General features: G+C 34.0%; 1 protein-coding gene across 8 annotated transcripts in view; it reads left to right on the top strand.

The window, feature by feature from the left end:
- DENND1B (DENN domain containing 1B) overlaps positions 1-13113 on the top strand; it is a 267467-nt gene that overhangs the window by 237469 nt on the left and 16885 nt on the right. Inside the window, exon 21 of one of the 8 annotated variants that reach the window (XM_073884625.1) lies at positions 4011-4219. The exons of the other annotated variants lie outside the window; for them this stretch is intronic. Coding sequence (XP_073740726.1) covers positions 4011-4103 — 93 coding nt within the window. The 3' untranslated portion in view covers positions 4104-4219. Of the gene's footprint in view, positions 1-4010; positions 4220-13113 lie in introns of those variants that run through there. 8 annotated transcript variants of the gene reach the window in all.

The following is a 13113-nucleotide window of genomic DNA, read 5'->3' as shown; positions in this document are numbered from 1 at the left end:
AAGAACAAAAATCAAAATGCATGCTGTTTTAAGTCTGTATTCCATCACTTAGCTTATGTTTGGAATTGATTGTGAATCTACATCTACACCCCAAAAAATAGTAATCTGTATGCTAGTCTGCTAATTAGTATGGTTATTTCCCGTTTTGTTGATGAGGCTTAAATAAATGTCAAGGGTACAGCCATGAAGATCTCCCAATTAGGCTTCACATTTGTAAAACCCAACCCTTTTCCCTTTTGTGTGAAGATGACAGTTCCAGCAGTAGCCCCAGCCTAACAGGACTCCAGGGAAAGGATCCTCCTCTGGTTTTATTGAAAACAGGGCCAGTTAGGTCCAGTGAGAATACTGCCACCGGTCATGGTGCAGAACAGTTTTAATCTTGACTACACACTTTCCTTCTTTCATCAGTTTTATTTTAGAACAAATACTGTAGTCTTCGTGAACAACATTTAGACTAAGTTTGTTCCTGAAAATTATGTTTTAAGAATATTTATTTGTAAAAATTTATGGGAGTTTTCTGAGAATGGGAAATTCCTTTAAATGTGCAGAACTTATATGAATCTAAGATACTACTCCATTTATAATAATATTAGCCATTCTTAACTTATTCTAGCAATTGTAATGTGTATGTATCTGAGTGTACAGGACACACAACATGCACACACACATCAACTAGACTAGTGAACTGCAAGCAGGAGCTTAGCTGTATTACAAGTCAACATTAACAGATGGATGGCCCTAAGCAAGCAAAACCACGGCAACAAAATCTAGTGGAAGTGGAGGATTGAAGCTTTTTGTTGTTAAGCCCTATTAAAACCCTGGCACACATATCACTCTTAACTATTTCGTGTCTGAGACAAATAGCAATGCACACAGATTTATTTTCAACCTGTCCAATTAACTGTATAAAAGCGGCATGAGAAAATATGAATGGAAGATTATTTTCTCATTTGTAATATGATATAAAGTAGTGTGCTGTTGATAAATACTCACACTTGGAACATAGTTAAGTCTTTAACCCAAATACAGTGTTTACAGATAGAAGTATGTTTAATAGTCAAAATTTCTACTAATAAGACCAAGTATTATTAAACTAGTGATTGTTTATTCTGCTTTTAAAATATATTCACATACAGACTAACAGTTTAAGGTACGAAGAGTTACCATCTGAATGCATAAATAAGGAAGATATTTACAATAAAATGTAATCTGTGTGATTTTCCATTTTACCCATTATACAGGATGATGTGAACACTGTAAAAGAAACTATGCTATCATTTTGAGTCCTTGTGTATTTAATGGCTTATCAATCATCCTAATGGATTTATGGAATATAGCGCAACAGCCGTGAGCTCATTTTACAGTTAAGGAGTAATATAATTTCATCTTTAAAGCATGTACTTAGAAGTATTTATATATACCTTCCTGGCATCTGGAGACTTGCAAGTAAGGCATTTCAAAGCCACATTTTGGTTGAATGGGGACTTAAAATACATTCCAGTACATAAGCATGTTTTAAAAAAATATGAGCAATCAGGAGGTTTACATTTTACAGATATAAATTTCATATTTTAAAATGTCACAAATTAATTTGCTGTGAAATTTATAAGATAAAAACTTAGGTTCTCTAAATTATCTAGTTCCTAAGCATAATAAATGATGGGATATTCATACCTAGTAGGATGTGGTTTATGGTATTGTGTTTATGACACTCTTTTCTTCATTGGAATTCAGTGGACTCTGGGAAGGAAATGAATGTAATTAAAGATAGCATTTGTTACTCAGGTGACAGAATAGATTTCAGAAAATGGCACACTTGTTGGGATCTTTGGAAAAATACAGTTCATTCAGTAGCTTTGTTTTATTAGTCAAGAAAGAAATGTCATCATCATTGTTTGCAGAGGGAAGGCACCACTTGCTTTCTCTGACCAAGAAAAAAATGATTGCAAATCACAATGAGAAAGATAATAGTGACCTGGGGAGACGGGGAAGAAATGGGTGTATGAAGGAGGGCCCAGATATGGAAAGAATACTTAATGTAAATTTTACAAAATAATAACAGTAAGTTTAACCAAATAATGATAAGCAAAAAAATCCTTATTTCTTTTAGCACTTTCTATGATTTGGCTCAATATTGAGAATACTATTATGATGATCAAGCTAAGTTGCTGAATTAAAGTGATAAAATCTATTAGAAAGTTTCAAATGATAAAAATATTTTGAAATAAGTAAATGTGTTTCTATTAAAATATGCCCACAAAAAAATATTGCCTAAATGAAAACACATTCTAGTAGTCTCTGTCTCAAAGTCACTCTATTTTTTTAATTAACATATAATATATTATTTGTTTCAGGGGTACAGGTCTATGATTCAACAGTCTTACACAATTCACAGCACTCACCATAGCACATACCCTCCCCAGTGTCCATCCCAAAGTCACTCTTTGACATAGCATGTATTTTGTCTAATTTATACTAATGTCACTAATTTATAAAATTGATCTTTTAAGTCCAGTTTGAAAAATGTGGGTACATATCTTTAATTTTAAAGCAATTTAATTTTTTCTCTGTTGTTTTCTGTTGAAATAATATTAATTTCCAACATGTCAAATTTGATTATAGTTAAAATCTGTACCCTGCCACCCCCCCATTCAGTTATGGATTACAAGAATGCCCTCTAGTGGGCATTATATAATACTTTCTTTTATTGAAAGATGATACAAAAAAAATTATAATTCTAAAATTTGCCTTTTAGAATAGTCTTTTAATAATGCAATAAAATACACATTGAAACATTTACATTGTCATAACATTATTCAAGAACATTGTTTTTTCAAAGAAATAATTCAAAACCAACTCCTTTGAGTAACTGGCTGGGACTTCATTTTTTAAGTGTTTAGTTCTGCTGTAAACAATACCAGGTATATTAAAAAGACATAGTGGAAGGTAGTCTCACTTATGTGAACATGTTCAGTATATATTATAAGATCATTTTAGGTTGAAATGTACCTTTCTAATGTTATAATTTTACTCTTCAAATTTATTGCCACAATCGACTCTGTCATTTATTACAAAATCTTGAAACAAAAACAAAGCTACTCAGTTTTCCTTTTAGTAAATATAATGTTACCATTCTAGACTTTACATCAATAATCACATCGCTCAGATTTTTCCTCATTACTTTCTGTTCTATTTAACTTAGACTTTCCCCCTGTTACTTTAATTATTTTAAGGGCTTTTGGTGAAATTAACAATAGCTCTCTATTCCAAAAGCACCCAATTTTTAATGGACAAATTCTTGTGTTCTGCCAGGCATCCCGGGATAAAAAAATGATGATGTTCTTCCTGTTTTGTATCTAGAACTGCTTTTAAGTTTGGTCAGAGATCAATGTTAGTGTTGATGAAAGAGGAAGCCAGTCTTTTCTTTGTAGGGGTTACTGCTGCTGCCTATTAATGTCCCTCAAGAGAGAAAAATTTCCAGGAATGTCAGTAGACTATAAATACAAGAGTATAATAGAATCTTATTATAATTCGAACTAGATTTGTATCTACTACACATTGTTATACTTCCTGATACAGAACATAAAATATTAGAATAATACATAAATATCTTAACAAGTTAGCCTGTGCCCTCATGCCAATTACAAAATAGGACTACTGTGTTGCAGCCTTCTCTGGAAGTTCTTTATGGTTTTTCTAATGTTTGAGTTTAATACTGGTCATTTCACAGAAGTCTGTTCCCTCTTTGCGTTTACTAATGTCTTTGATATTTGTAAGATAATGTTTTTGAATCCAAAATACATATAGAGCAATTGGAATTTCTGTTAAGATTCTTGCTACATCGCTTATGATATGTTGATATGATAATCTGAAAAATAAAATCAGCTATAGTTATTTTACAAATCAAATATTTTAATCTTTAGTTATGTGCTTTTTACAAGCATAGTTTATTAAGGTGGCTGGAAATAATATTATTTTGTTGATCATTGCTGACTTTTTGTTTATTCCAGCTAGAAAAATCATCTTCACATCATTTGGTGAAAAGAACCAAATTCTGTTTTATTGAAAATACAGTGGACTTGTGCATGAAGAAACCTTTTTAAATGTTAAAATATTGAAACACTGTCAGCAAAAGTGAAATTACAAATAGTTTGCCATTTATAAAAAATCTAGTTATTTATCTATTTTGCTTTGAGAATAATTTTAATAGTCTTATACAACTTCTTACATTTATGCTGATCAATAATTTCTCTGGAGTGAAAAGTTACTGCAAGAGCTTTGTTAAATTTTATATTTTCAAATATTAAAAAACAAAAAAAAATGTATTTTAAATATTTATAGTTAACGTAATTATTTGTCATATGAACTGTCCTAAAAAATGGCTTAAAAGTATTAACAATTTACAATCATATTGCTTATAAACACAGATGAGTAATGAATACTGTGAATACATGGTCTTCTTTCCATTTACTAACACACTTCAGTGAGAGAGAGCCTTTTAGAATAGCTAGTACAATGCTGCCATTGGGTAGGTTGTATATAATCTCTAACAACGGAGAAATGATTTGTGTTTCTAGGATGACTTTCATACAGTATTTTCCAAACTAAAGGAAGTCAAAACTTCCTAAAGGAAACTTCATAACATCAGTAAAAGGATTCTGTAAAGAGATAAGTTCTGATTTCAAATATTCTATCTCTAAAATCTAATATGGAGATTTCTTTAGTCTAATTCTAGAATAATCCCCAACTTAATATTGATTAAAATAAGCTTCCATTAGTGTAATTAATGGTGCAGTGTAGACTCAATGGACAACACCATGACAGAGAAACTATCTAATTCAGTTCAACAAAAACTGCCTGAATATCTGCTGTGTGCTCGTTTACAGTTTTCAAGGTCATGTACTTCCTCTGACATTACTATATGCAAGGACTACTTTCAAGATCATTTACCTCTTATTACCTTACTGAGGACCATCATTTACAAATTCAGAAAGACTTTCCTTCATTGATCTTTGTACTTATTCTTCCTTTTCATTTCTTTACATCACATTCATCACTAGGTACAAAGACCCCATGTGGAAGTGCAAAAGATCTTGGGCTTTGGGGTGTAACAGATCTGGACCATGGTACCAGCTCTGCCACTTGCATGTTATTTGAACTTGAGCAAAACTTGCCTAACCTCACGAATCCTCTTAGCTTTCGGATCTATGAAATGATGATTGCGTGTCCACTCCCACAGTTATTGTAGAGATTGGGGTTAGTGTAGTGATAGAATTTGTTTTTCCAATACTCACTAGAAGTTTGATAACTATTAGGTGATATTGTTTCTATTCTACCCACTACAACAACAACCTTCACAAAAATTTAATGAACACCTACTATGTATTGGGAATAGAAAGAATTAGACCCATTCCTCCGCACTTGGATGCTGTGTTCTGGTTTTTCTTGAAGTGGTTGTTGCTCTTGCTGCTGTTGTTTTTCCTGTTCTCTTTTCTCTTTGTGTTTCAGTTTGGATAATTCTTTTAGATTTGGTACACGTATATGTTGTGAAATTGTTTACCACAATAAGATTACTTAACACATTTTTCACCTCACAAAATTACCATTTCTTTGTTTTCATGGTGAAAACATTAAGATCTACTCTCTAGCAACTTTCAAGTATACAATATGGTGTTGTTAACTATAGTCACCATGCTGTTCATTAGATTTCCAGAAATTATTCATCTCAAAACTGGCAGTTTGTACCTTTTGACTAACATCTCCTCATTTCCCCCACTCCCAGCCCTTGGCAACTACCAATCAACTTTCTGTTTCTATGAGCTTGGCTTTTTGAGGTTACACAGTTGAGATCAGAGAGTATTTGTCTTTCTCTGTCTGACTTATATCACTCAGCTTCATGTTCTCAAGGTTTATCAATATCACAAATAGCAGTTTTCTTTTTTACTTATGACTGAATAATATCCTATTATATACATACCATATTTTCTTTATCCATTTATCCATCGATAGACATTTAGGTTGTTTCCATATCTTGACTATTGTGAATAGTGCTGCAGTGAACATGGGGTGCAGCTTGTCTGTATGAGACAGTGATTTCATTTCCTTCTGATAAATAACCAGAAGTGGAACTGCTAAACATATGGTAGTTCTATTTTCAGTTTTCTGAGGAATCTTCATACTGTTTTCCATAGAGATTGCACCAATTTACATTCTCACCAACAGTGCACAACAGTTCTCTTTTTTTCCACATCCTTGCCAATGTTTATTTTCTATTGTCTTTTTCATAATAGCCCTTCTAACAGGTGTGAGTTGATATTTCATTGTGGTTTTGATTTGTATATCCCATGATACTGAGCACATTTTCATCTGCTTGATGGCTATTTGTATGTCTTCTTTGGAAAAATGTCTAATCAAGTCCTCTGCTCATTTTTAATTGGATTATTTATGGGGGTTTTTTGGCTATTGTATGAGTTGTATGAGTTCTTTATATATTAATTCCTTAGTGTGATTTGCAAATGTTTTCTCCCATTCCTTGAGAATGGAAGAAATTTTCATTTTCTTGATTGTTTGTTTTGCTATGCAGAAGCTTTTTAGTTTGATGTGGTTCCACTTGAAATTTCTTTTTGTTGCTTGTGCTTTTGATGTCATATCCAAAAAATCATTACCAAGACTAATGCCAAGGAGCTTTTTCCTCTAGGAGTTTTATGGTTTCGGGTCTTACATTCAAGTCCTTAATGCATTTTGAGTTAATTTTTGTGAGTGGCACAGTTCATGCAGTTTTATTCTTTTTCATGTGACTACCCAATTTTCCCTGCACCATTTATTAAAGAGACTGTCCTTTCACCATTGAGTGTTCTTGGCACCCATATCAAAAATAGTTGACCATATAAGAATGGGTTTATTTCTGACTCTTGATTCTGTTTCATTGGTCTTTATGTCTGTTTTTATACCAGTACCATACTGTTTTGATTACTACAGCTTTGTAATATATTTTGGAATCAAAAATTGTGATGCTTCAACTTTGTTCTTGAGACAAATTAGCCAATTAATTGGCTATTCAGGTTCTTTTGTAGTTCCATACAAATTTTAGAATTGTTTTTCCCATTTCTGTGAAGAATGCCATTGGAATTTTTATAGGAATTACATTGAGTCTATAAATCTTTGTTTAGTATGGACATTTTAACAATACTAACTCTTCCAATCCATGAACATGGGATATCTTTCCATTTATTTGTGTCATCTTCAATTTCTTTAATCAATGCCTTAACATTTTTGTTGTATAGATGTTCCACTTCCTTGGTTAAATTTATTTTTAAGTATTTTATTGTTTTGATGCTATAGTACATGGAATTATTTTATTCTTTTTTTAGATAGTTCACTGTTAGTGTATAGAAATGCTAGTCTGGATAATTTCTATTGACCTGTTTTAACATTTATTGATTTTTTTCTTCAGTCTACTGATGAGCTGATCAAAAGAATTCATCTCTTACGTTTTTTTCTTATCATTTCAGTTTGACTCTTTTTTTATGGATTTCATCTTTCTGCTGTCATCTCATCTATGATGCACGTTGTCCATCTTTTTTTTCCCTTACTCTTTATGTCTGGTAATTCTTGAGTACTGGACCTCATGTGTGAAAAGGCAGTAGAGAATAAGTTAAATAGTATTTACATCCAGAAATGACCAAGACTCTTGTTCTAAATGCTGTTAGTACAGAGACTGAATCCATCACAAGTTGAACTGGTTTGGATTTTGTTGATATCATTACCTGCAGTGGGCTGCTGTTATCTTGTGTTTAGAGTGGACTACTTCTAGTGGAGTTTCCAGAAGGTTTTTTTTAGTGTTTCTCCCTCACCCTTAGCTATATCAGAGCCACATAGGGGATCTCTCTCAATATTTTTTCCCCTCCTCCAGCAATTAACTTCTTTTGCTTGTTACTTGGTCCTAGCCTTTCGGGTTTTCTGTGCTGTGGTCCAGCTTCATTCTTGGCAGGCCATGTGCCCCTGTGCCTCAGATTTTGGGCCTTCTCAACATCCCTCCACTTCCTTTCATGGCAGATAAACTTTCTAAATCTGTGACTGGTCTTGGGCAATTTGGGGGCTGCCTGTCCCTCTCCGCTGGTGATAGATTTCTGCTTGTAGTCAGTCTAGAGTCCTGTGCCTAAGAGGGTTTCCTGCTCTTCCCTAAAGGAGTTTTTGCTCCCCGCCCCCAGAAGTTTTGGGATTGAGTTTGCTGACTATCTACCATCAGTTTAGGGCTTTTGTTATATATAAATTAATGTTTTTCTAAAGTAGGTAGAGCTTTATACTTGCTTGCTTCCTGCAGCAGCCTGTCACTTCCTGCCTGCCTGTACCACCAAAGGGAGCTCTTTTCAGTCACCTGTCTTGCCCCTAGTCTTTCTCTGTAGCACTAGGTAGTAGGGTTGCCTGATTTAGCAGATAAAATTATAGGATTTTATCTGTAGAAAAGAGCTTGCGAGTGCCAACTCCTCTTGCCTTTGAGACTGCCAACTATTCCAGACTGACCTCTTAGCCCATACTTGGTCTTTAAGACTGTTAAATCTTAGCAGATTTTTTCGTCCCTGCTTATATGCCAGCTACTTCTTTCCTTGTGCTTTGCCTGAATGAAGTAAGTCTGGTCTCTCATCTCTCCTTAGAGAGGCTTGTAACCTTTGGAATTCAGTTTACTTGGTTGCCTTACAACTCAGCTCTCTGATAGGTTCAAGAAGAATTATGATTTTGGGGTTTTGTTGTGTTTTGCTTTAGCTAACCCAGCTTTTTCTTATTGTTAAGATGGGAGTTGACACTATTTTGCTGCTCTTGACATTCTAAATGGAGGTGGAATTAAAAGCAAAATGAATTAAAAAATATGATTCTTGATCTCAAGGACTTGGTAAGACAGGAATGTGCTTAAAATGAAATACTACCTTTATAAGAGAGCATATATCAGGTGACAGCTGAGTGGTAGAGAATAAAGTGAATAAAGCTGACCAAAAAGACAAGATCACCATGAACTAGAACTGGTAAAGGGTTCTTGGATGTGTCTGGACCACTTCAAAGTCATCCCTCCTGAACAAGTCTCATGTAGCACTCAGCTGCTCAGAAATATAATTCTAATGCTTCTGTGAAATCTTATTTCCTTAGCCTAATAATAATAGCTCTCATCAAGCTGAATTCATCAGGCTTCACCAAACACATATCTTGTTAATCCTTCCAGTTTACTCTTTTGCCCTGACAGGAATATGTCTTCAGTATCTTTGAAAAAGTGTGTTAATCTTCTGTCTCCGCACCCTGCCATTTCATCTACGTGGAACATTAGCACTCCTGGTCATTCTGTAACTACCACCTGCTTTAAAAATGAGGTTTTATAAAATGAGGTTAAAACTTGCAATTTTAAGAAAGTCTTTCTCAGAGTAGTTTTCAGACCGTTATTTCTTCTGAGTCTCTCAGAACTTACTTACCTAATAATAATTATACTGAAAGTTCTGTTCAGGGAGTCAGAACACCTAAGTGGGAGTCTTAGCTCTTCACTAGTTGTCTAATCTTGCCCAAGACACTTTACTCTTTTAAGCGTTTGGTTCCCTATTTTGTAAAAAAATGGGGGAAATGTTGACTGAAAATTGTGGTAAATTAGGTATTTAATGAAAAACAGTATAGTATGTAAAACATATAACACACTGAAGCAGATCAATCATGGGTAAGTCACTTAACTCTGTCCTTTAGTTACTACCTATAAAAAATTACAACATGTGTTTTAAAACTCTGTTCAGTAAAATGCCATGCGTTCTTAAAGTATAGCTATTATAATTATGTATGGAAGAGTTTCTTTCATTTATTTCCATATTATTTCATCCAAGTATGTTTTTTTTTTTTGTTCTGTTTTGTTTTTGTTTTTTTGTCTTAAGTCCAGGGGTTTACTGTGGACTTTGGGTAAGCAAGGTCACATTTCTGGACCTCAGTTACCTCAACTCTAAAATGGGGACAGTAGCATAGAGAATGCCAATTTTTAAAAAAATTCATATATTAAAAGCATCTTAATTTTGTGAAGTCTAAAAAATTGTGTTTTCCCATTCATCTGCCTGTATCCCTTATTTTTCCCCTACCCCCTAACCCCTATGAATTTAAACTTACCCAGTGTTTTGCCTTATTAGTATCTGTCTGCCATCTAGTGACAAAAATGGTAACTGCACGATTACCAGGGTCCTGGTGCATCAGGGGAATGTTTCTCACCATTCAACTGTCAGATGTGCTTTCTGGAAACGATTGGGGTGAAAAAAAAGGAAACATTGATCATGCTTATTGTAGCTGAACCAAATTTATTTCTTGAAGTCTCTTTAAACATTAAGTTTTATGGTTTTATGACTTGGGCCTTCTGCCTCTGTCACTTTTTATACATTTGCTTTTGGTTTTTCCTTCATATGAAATGCTTTTCCTTCTCGTTTTTCCCAGTCTGTTTTCTTTATTCTATTCAGTGTCTAGCTATAGATTGAACTTCTCTAGTAGGATATCTCCTTTAATAAAATTTATTCCATGCTGAAACCCTACCTTTTGCTTTAATGTAGTATTTTTCACATTCTTAATAAGCATCCCTATACAAGTGTTTACTTCCAAAATTTTGTGAATTTTTATGTGTACTAGATATGTATTTTACATTTCTATGTGAGAAAAATTTTATTTTACAATCATATGTGTTAGGACCTAGGAGTCTGATTGTGGACATATGACATCCAGTGCTCCATCTTATTTTTAATTCCTCATATCAGAATGATGTAAAATTATCCAAAACTACTTATTTTGTTTCTTATGATGTCCTTTTGCATCCAAAAGATATATACCCTTTTTTCACATAGTAGTGGCTCCCACAGAAGTTGCAAATGCAAATACTTATTTGCTAATTTGTACCTGTGTGTGAAATTGTGACCATGTGAATTGTGACCATGTGAAAAAGTGACCATGGTGAATATTATCGCTGCACCAGCTCTGTACCGTTCAGAAGCTTCTAAACCTCTTTATTTGATCCCAGAATTTGCCATTGTTTATAGTATGTAATTATAGCTCTGTATTGTTAATATTGCTAATCTGTTGACTCAGCCTACTTATTAGAAATATTACAACTTGGGGGGTGGGAGGGAGAGGGTGGCTGGGTGATAGACATTGGGGAGGGTATGTGCTATGGTGAGCCCTGTGAATTGTGCAAGACTGTTGAATCACAGACCTGTACCTCTGAAACAAATAATGCAATATATGTTAAGAAAAAAAAAAGAAGAAGAGGATAGCAAGAGGGGAAGAATGAAGGGGAGTAAGTTGGAGGGGGAGATGAACCATGAGAGACAATGGACTCTGAAAAACACACTGAGGGTTCTAGAGGGGAGGGGGGTGGGGGGATGGGTTAGCCTGGTGATGGGTATTAAAGAGGATACATTCTGCGTGGAGCACTGGGTGTTATGCACAAACAATGAATCATGGAACACTACATCAAAAGCTAATGATGTAATGTATGGTGATTAACATAACAATAAAAATAAATAGAAATATTACAACTTGACATTAATTGTGAGTGGTATTAACGGTCATTTAAATAAGTTTTCATCTCTGATCAAAAAGTTTGGGTTCAATTATATTCCTACAATGAAGGATAAATTTATATTTACAGCTACTTTATCATATTCAATAATTGGCATTTTTACCATGTATTTTTTGAAAATCTTGAGAAGAGGGATATCTTTTCCTTTACTATACCTCACAGTATGGAAGACAGTAGCATGGGTAACTGGTGTTTCATGGATTGTTATGGAATGGAGAGATGCTAAGAATTTTTTAAAATTGAGATGTGGTTACTACCTTATTTTAAGGAATGTACAATAGCAGCTTTCAGTAGGTTCTCAAATATTTGTTGAAGGAAAATAAAACAATAATTGGCTTTCTGTTACTCTCCATTATCAGAGCCTACCTGTGCCCCCACCCCAACCAATTTTTAATCTCCCATCTTTTCTTGCTAGATCCTCTTATCTCCCCCATTTCCTTACAACCCTCCATAAATTTAAATTTATCCAGCCTTTTGCCTTTCTAGTATATTATCTGCCATCTAGTGATCAAAAGGGTAATTGCAAAATTAATGCACCCTTAAAGAGCCCTGTGCACCAGCACAGGTTTTAACCCACAGTGCTCTGATAGTGGCCTTTCATTCCATTATATATGCTGTGATTGTCCCACCACAGGGCCTTTGCACATCTTGTTCTCTCTTATCATCTACTTAACACCTATTGACCTTTTAGGGCTCAATTCAAACATGTTTCAGGGAAAGACTTACCTTGATTTCCCCAACTAGATCAAATTCCTCAAAGAAATCATACTTTAGTACAAATTATTACAGTTGTACTTTAATGTTTATTTTATAGCTATTTAATTTAATTTATTTTTAACTTATTAGAATTTAATCTACGTGGGGGCAGGGAGCCTTGTACTCAGTCATCATTGTACCCTAGCCTAAAACCCAATGCCTAGCACATAGATAGTATTTCTGTAATCTTTGTTGAATGAACAAATGAATATAATGATTTTCTGTACCTCATGAACACTGAAAATGCTTAAGTCAATTAGGATAGTTCTTTGCATTATATAGTTTATCAGTTTTTTAATTCATTTAAATATTCAACAGAAACTACCTACTATGTATGGAGGTATTTATTTATTCAGGAAACAATAAATGCCTACTTTAAAGAATAATTTTACATAACTCCCTTATTTTATTTTGTTCATTACCTAGTGAGGGAAATAGTAAGATGTTAAAAGCTGATACAACAGATAATCTGAAGAACAGACACTTAGGAATACTGAAGTGTATATGGTAACGGATATCAAAACCATTGATATCTACACCATAATTGTACTTCACTGGACAAAATTGTATCTCTATGGACATGAAGCTGCTGCATTGCCACCAGTCCTCCATGGGTTGACTTCTGTCCCTGTAAGGTTACAAATAGTCAGGGACTATGAATGGTACAGACCACATTAGTATCAGATAATCCTGGAAAGGAATGCTAGACGACAGCCAACATTCCTTTGAAAGGACACATTTCAAAATCTTTTACAGTTTTCCCTGTAATAATAATC

This window comes from Callorhinus ursinus, unplaced genomic scaffold (genome assembly GCF_003265705.2).
Source record: "Callorhinus ursinus isolate GAN/ISIS: 27379988/994484 unplaced genomic scaffold, GSC_fseal_2.0 scaffold57, whole genome shotgun sequence".
NCBI lineage: Eukaryota > Metazoa > Chordata > Mammalia > Carnivora > Otariidae > Callorhinus > Callorhinus ursinus.
Note: the sequence above shows the minus strand (reverse complement) of the source record. Positions and strands in the feature narration are given on the sequence as shown.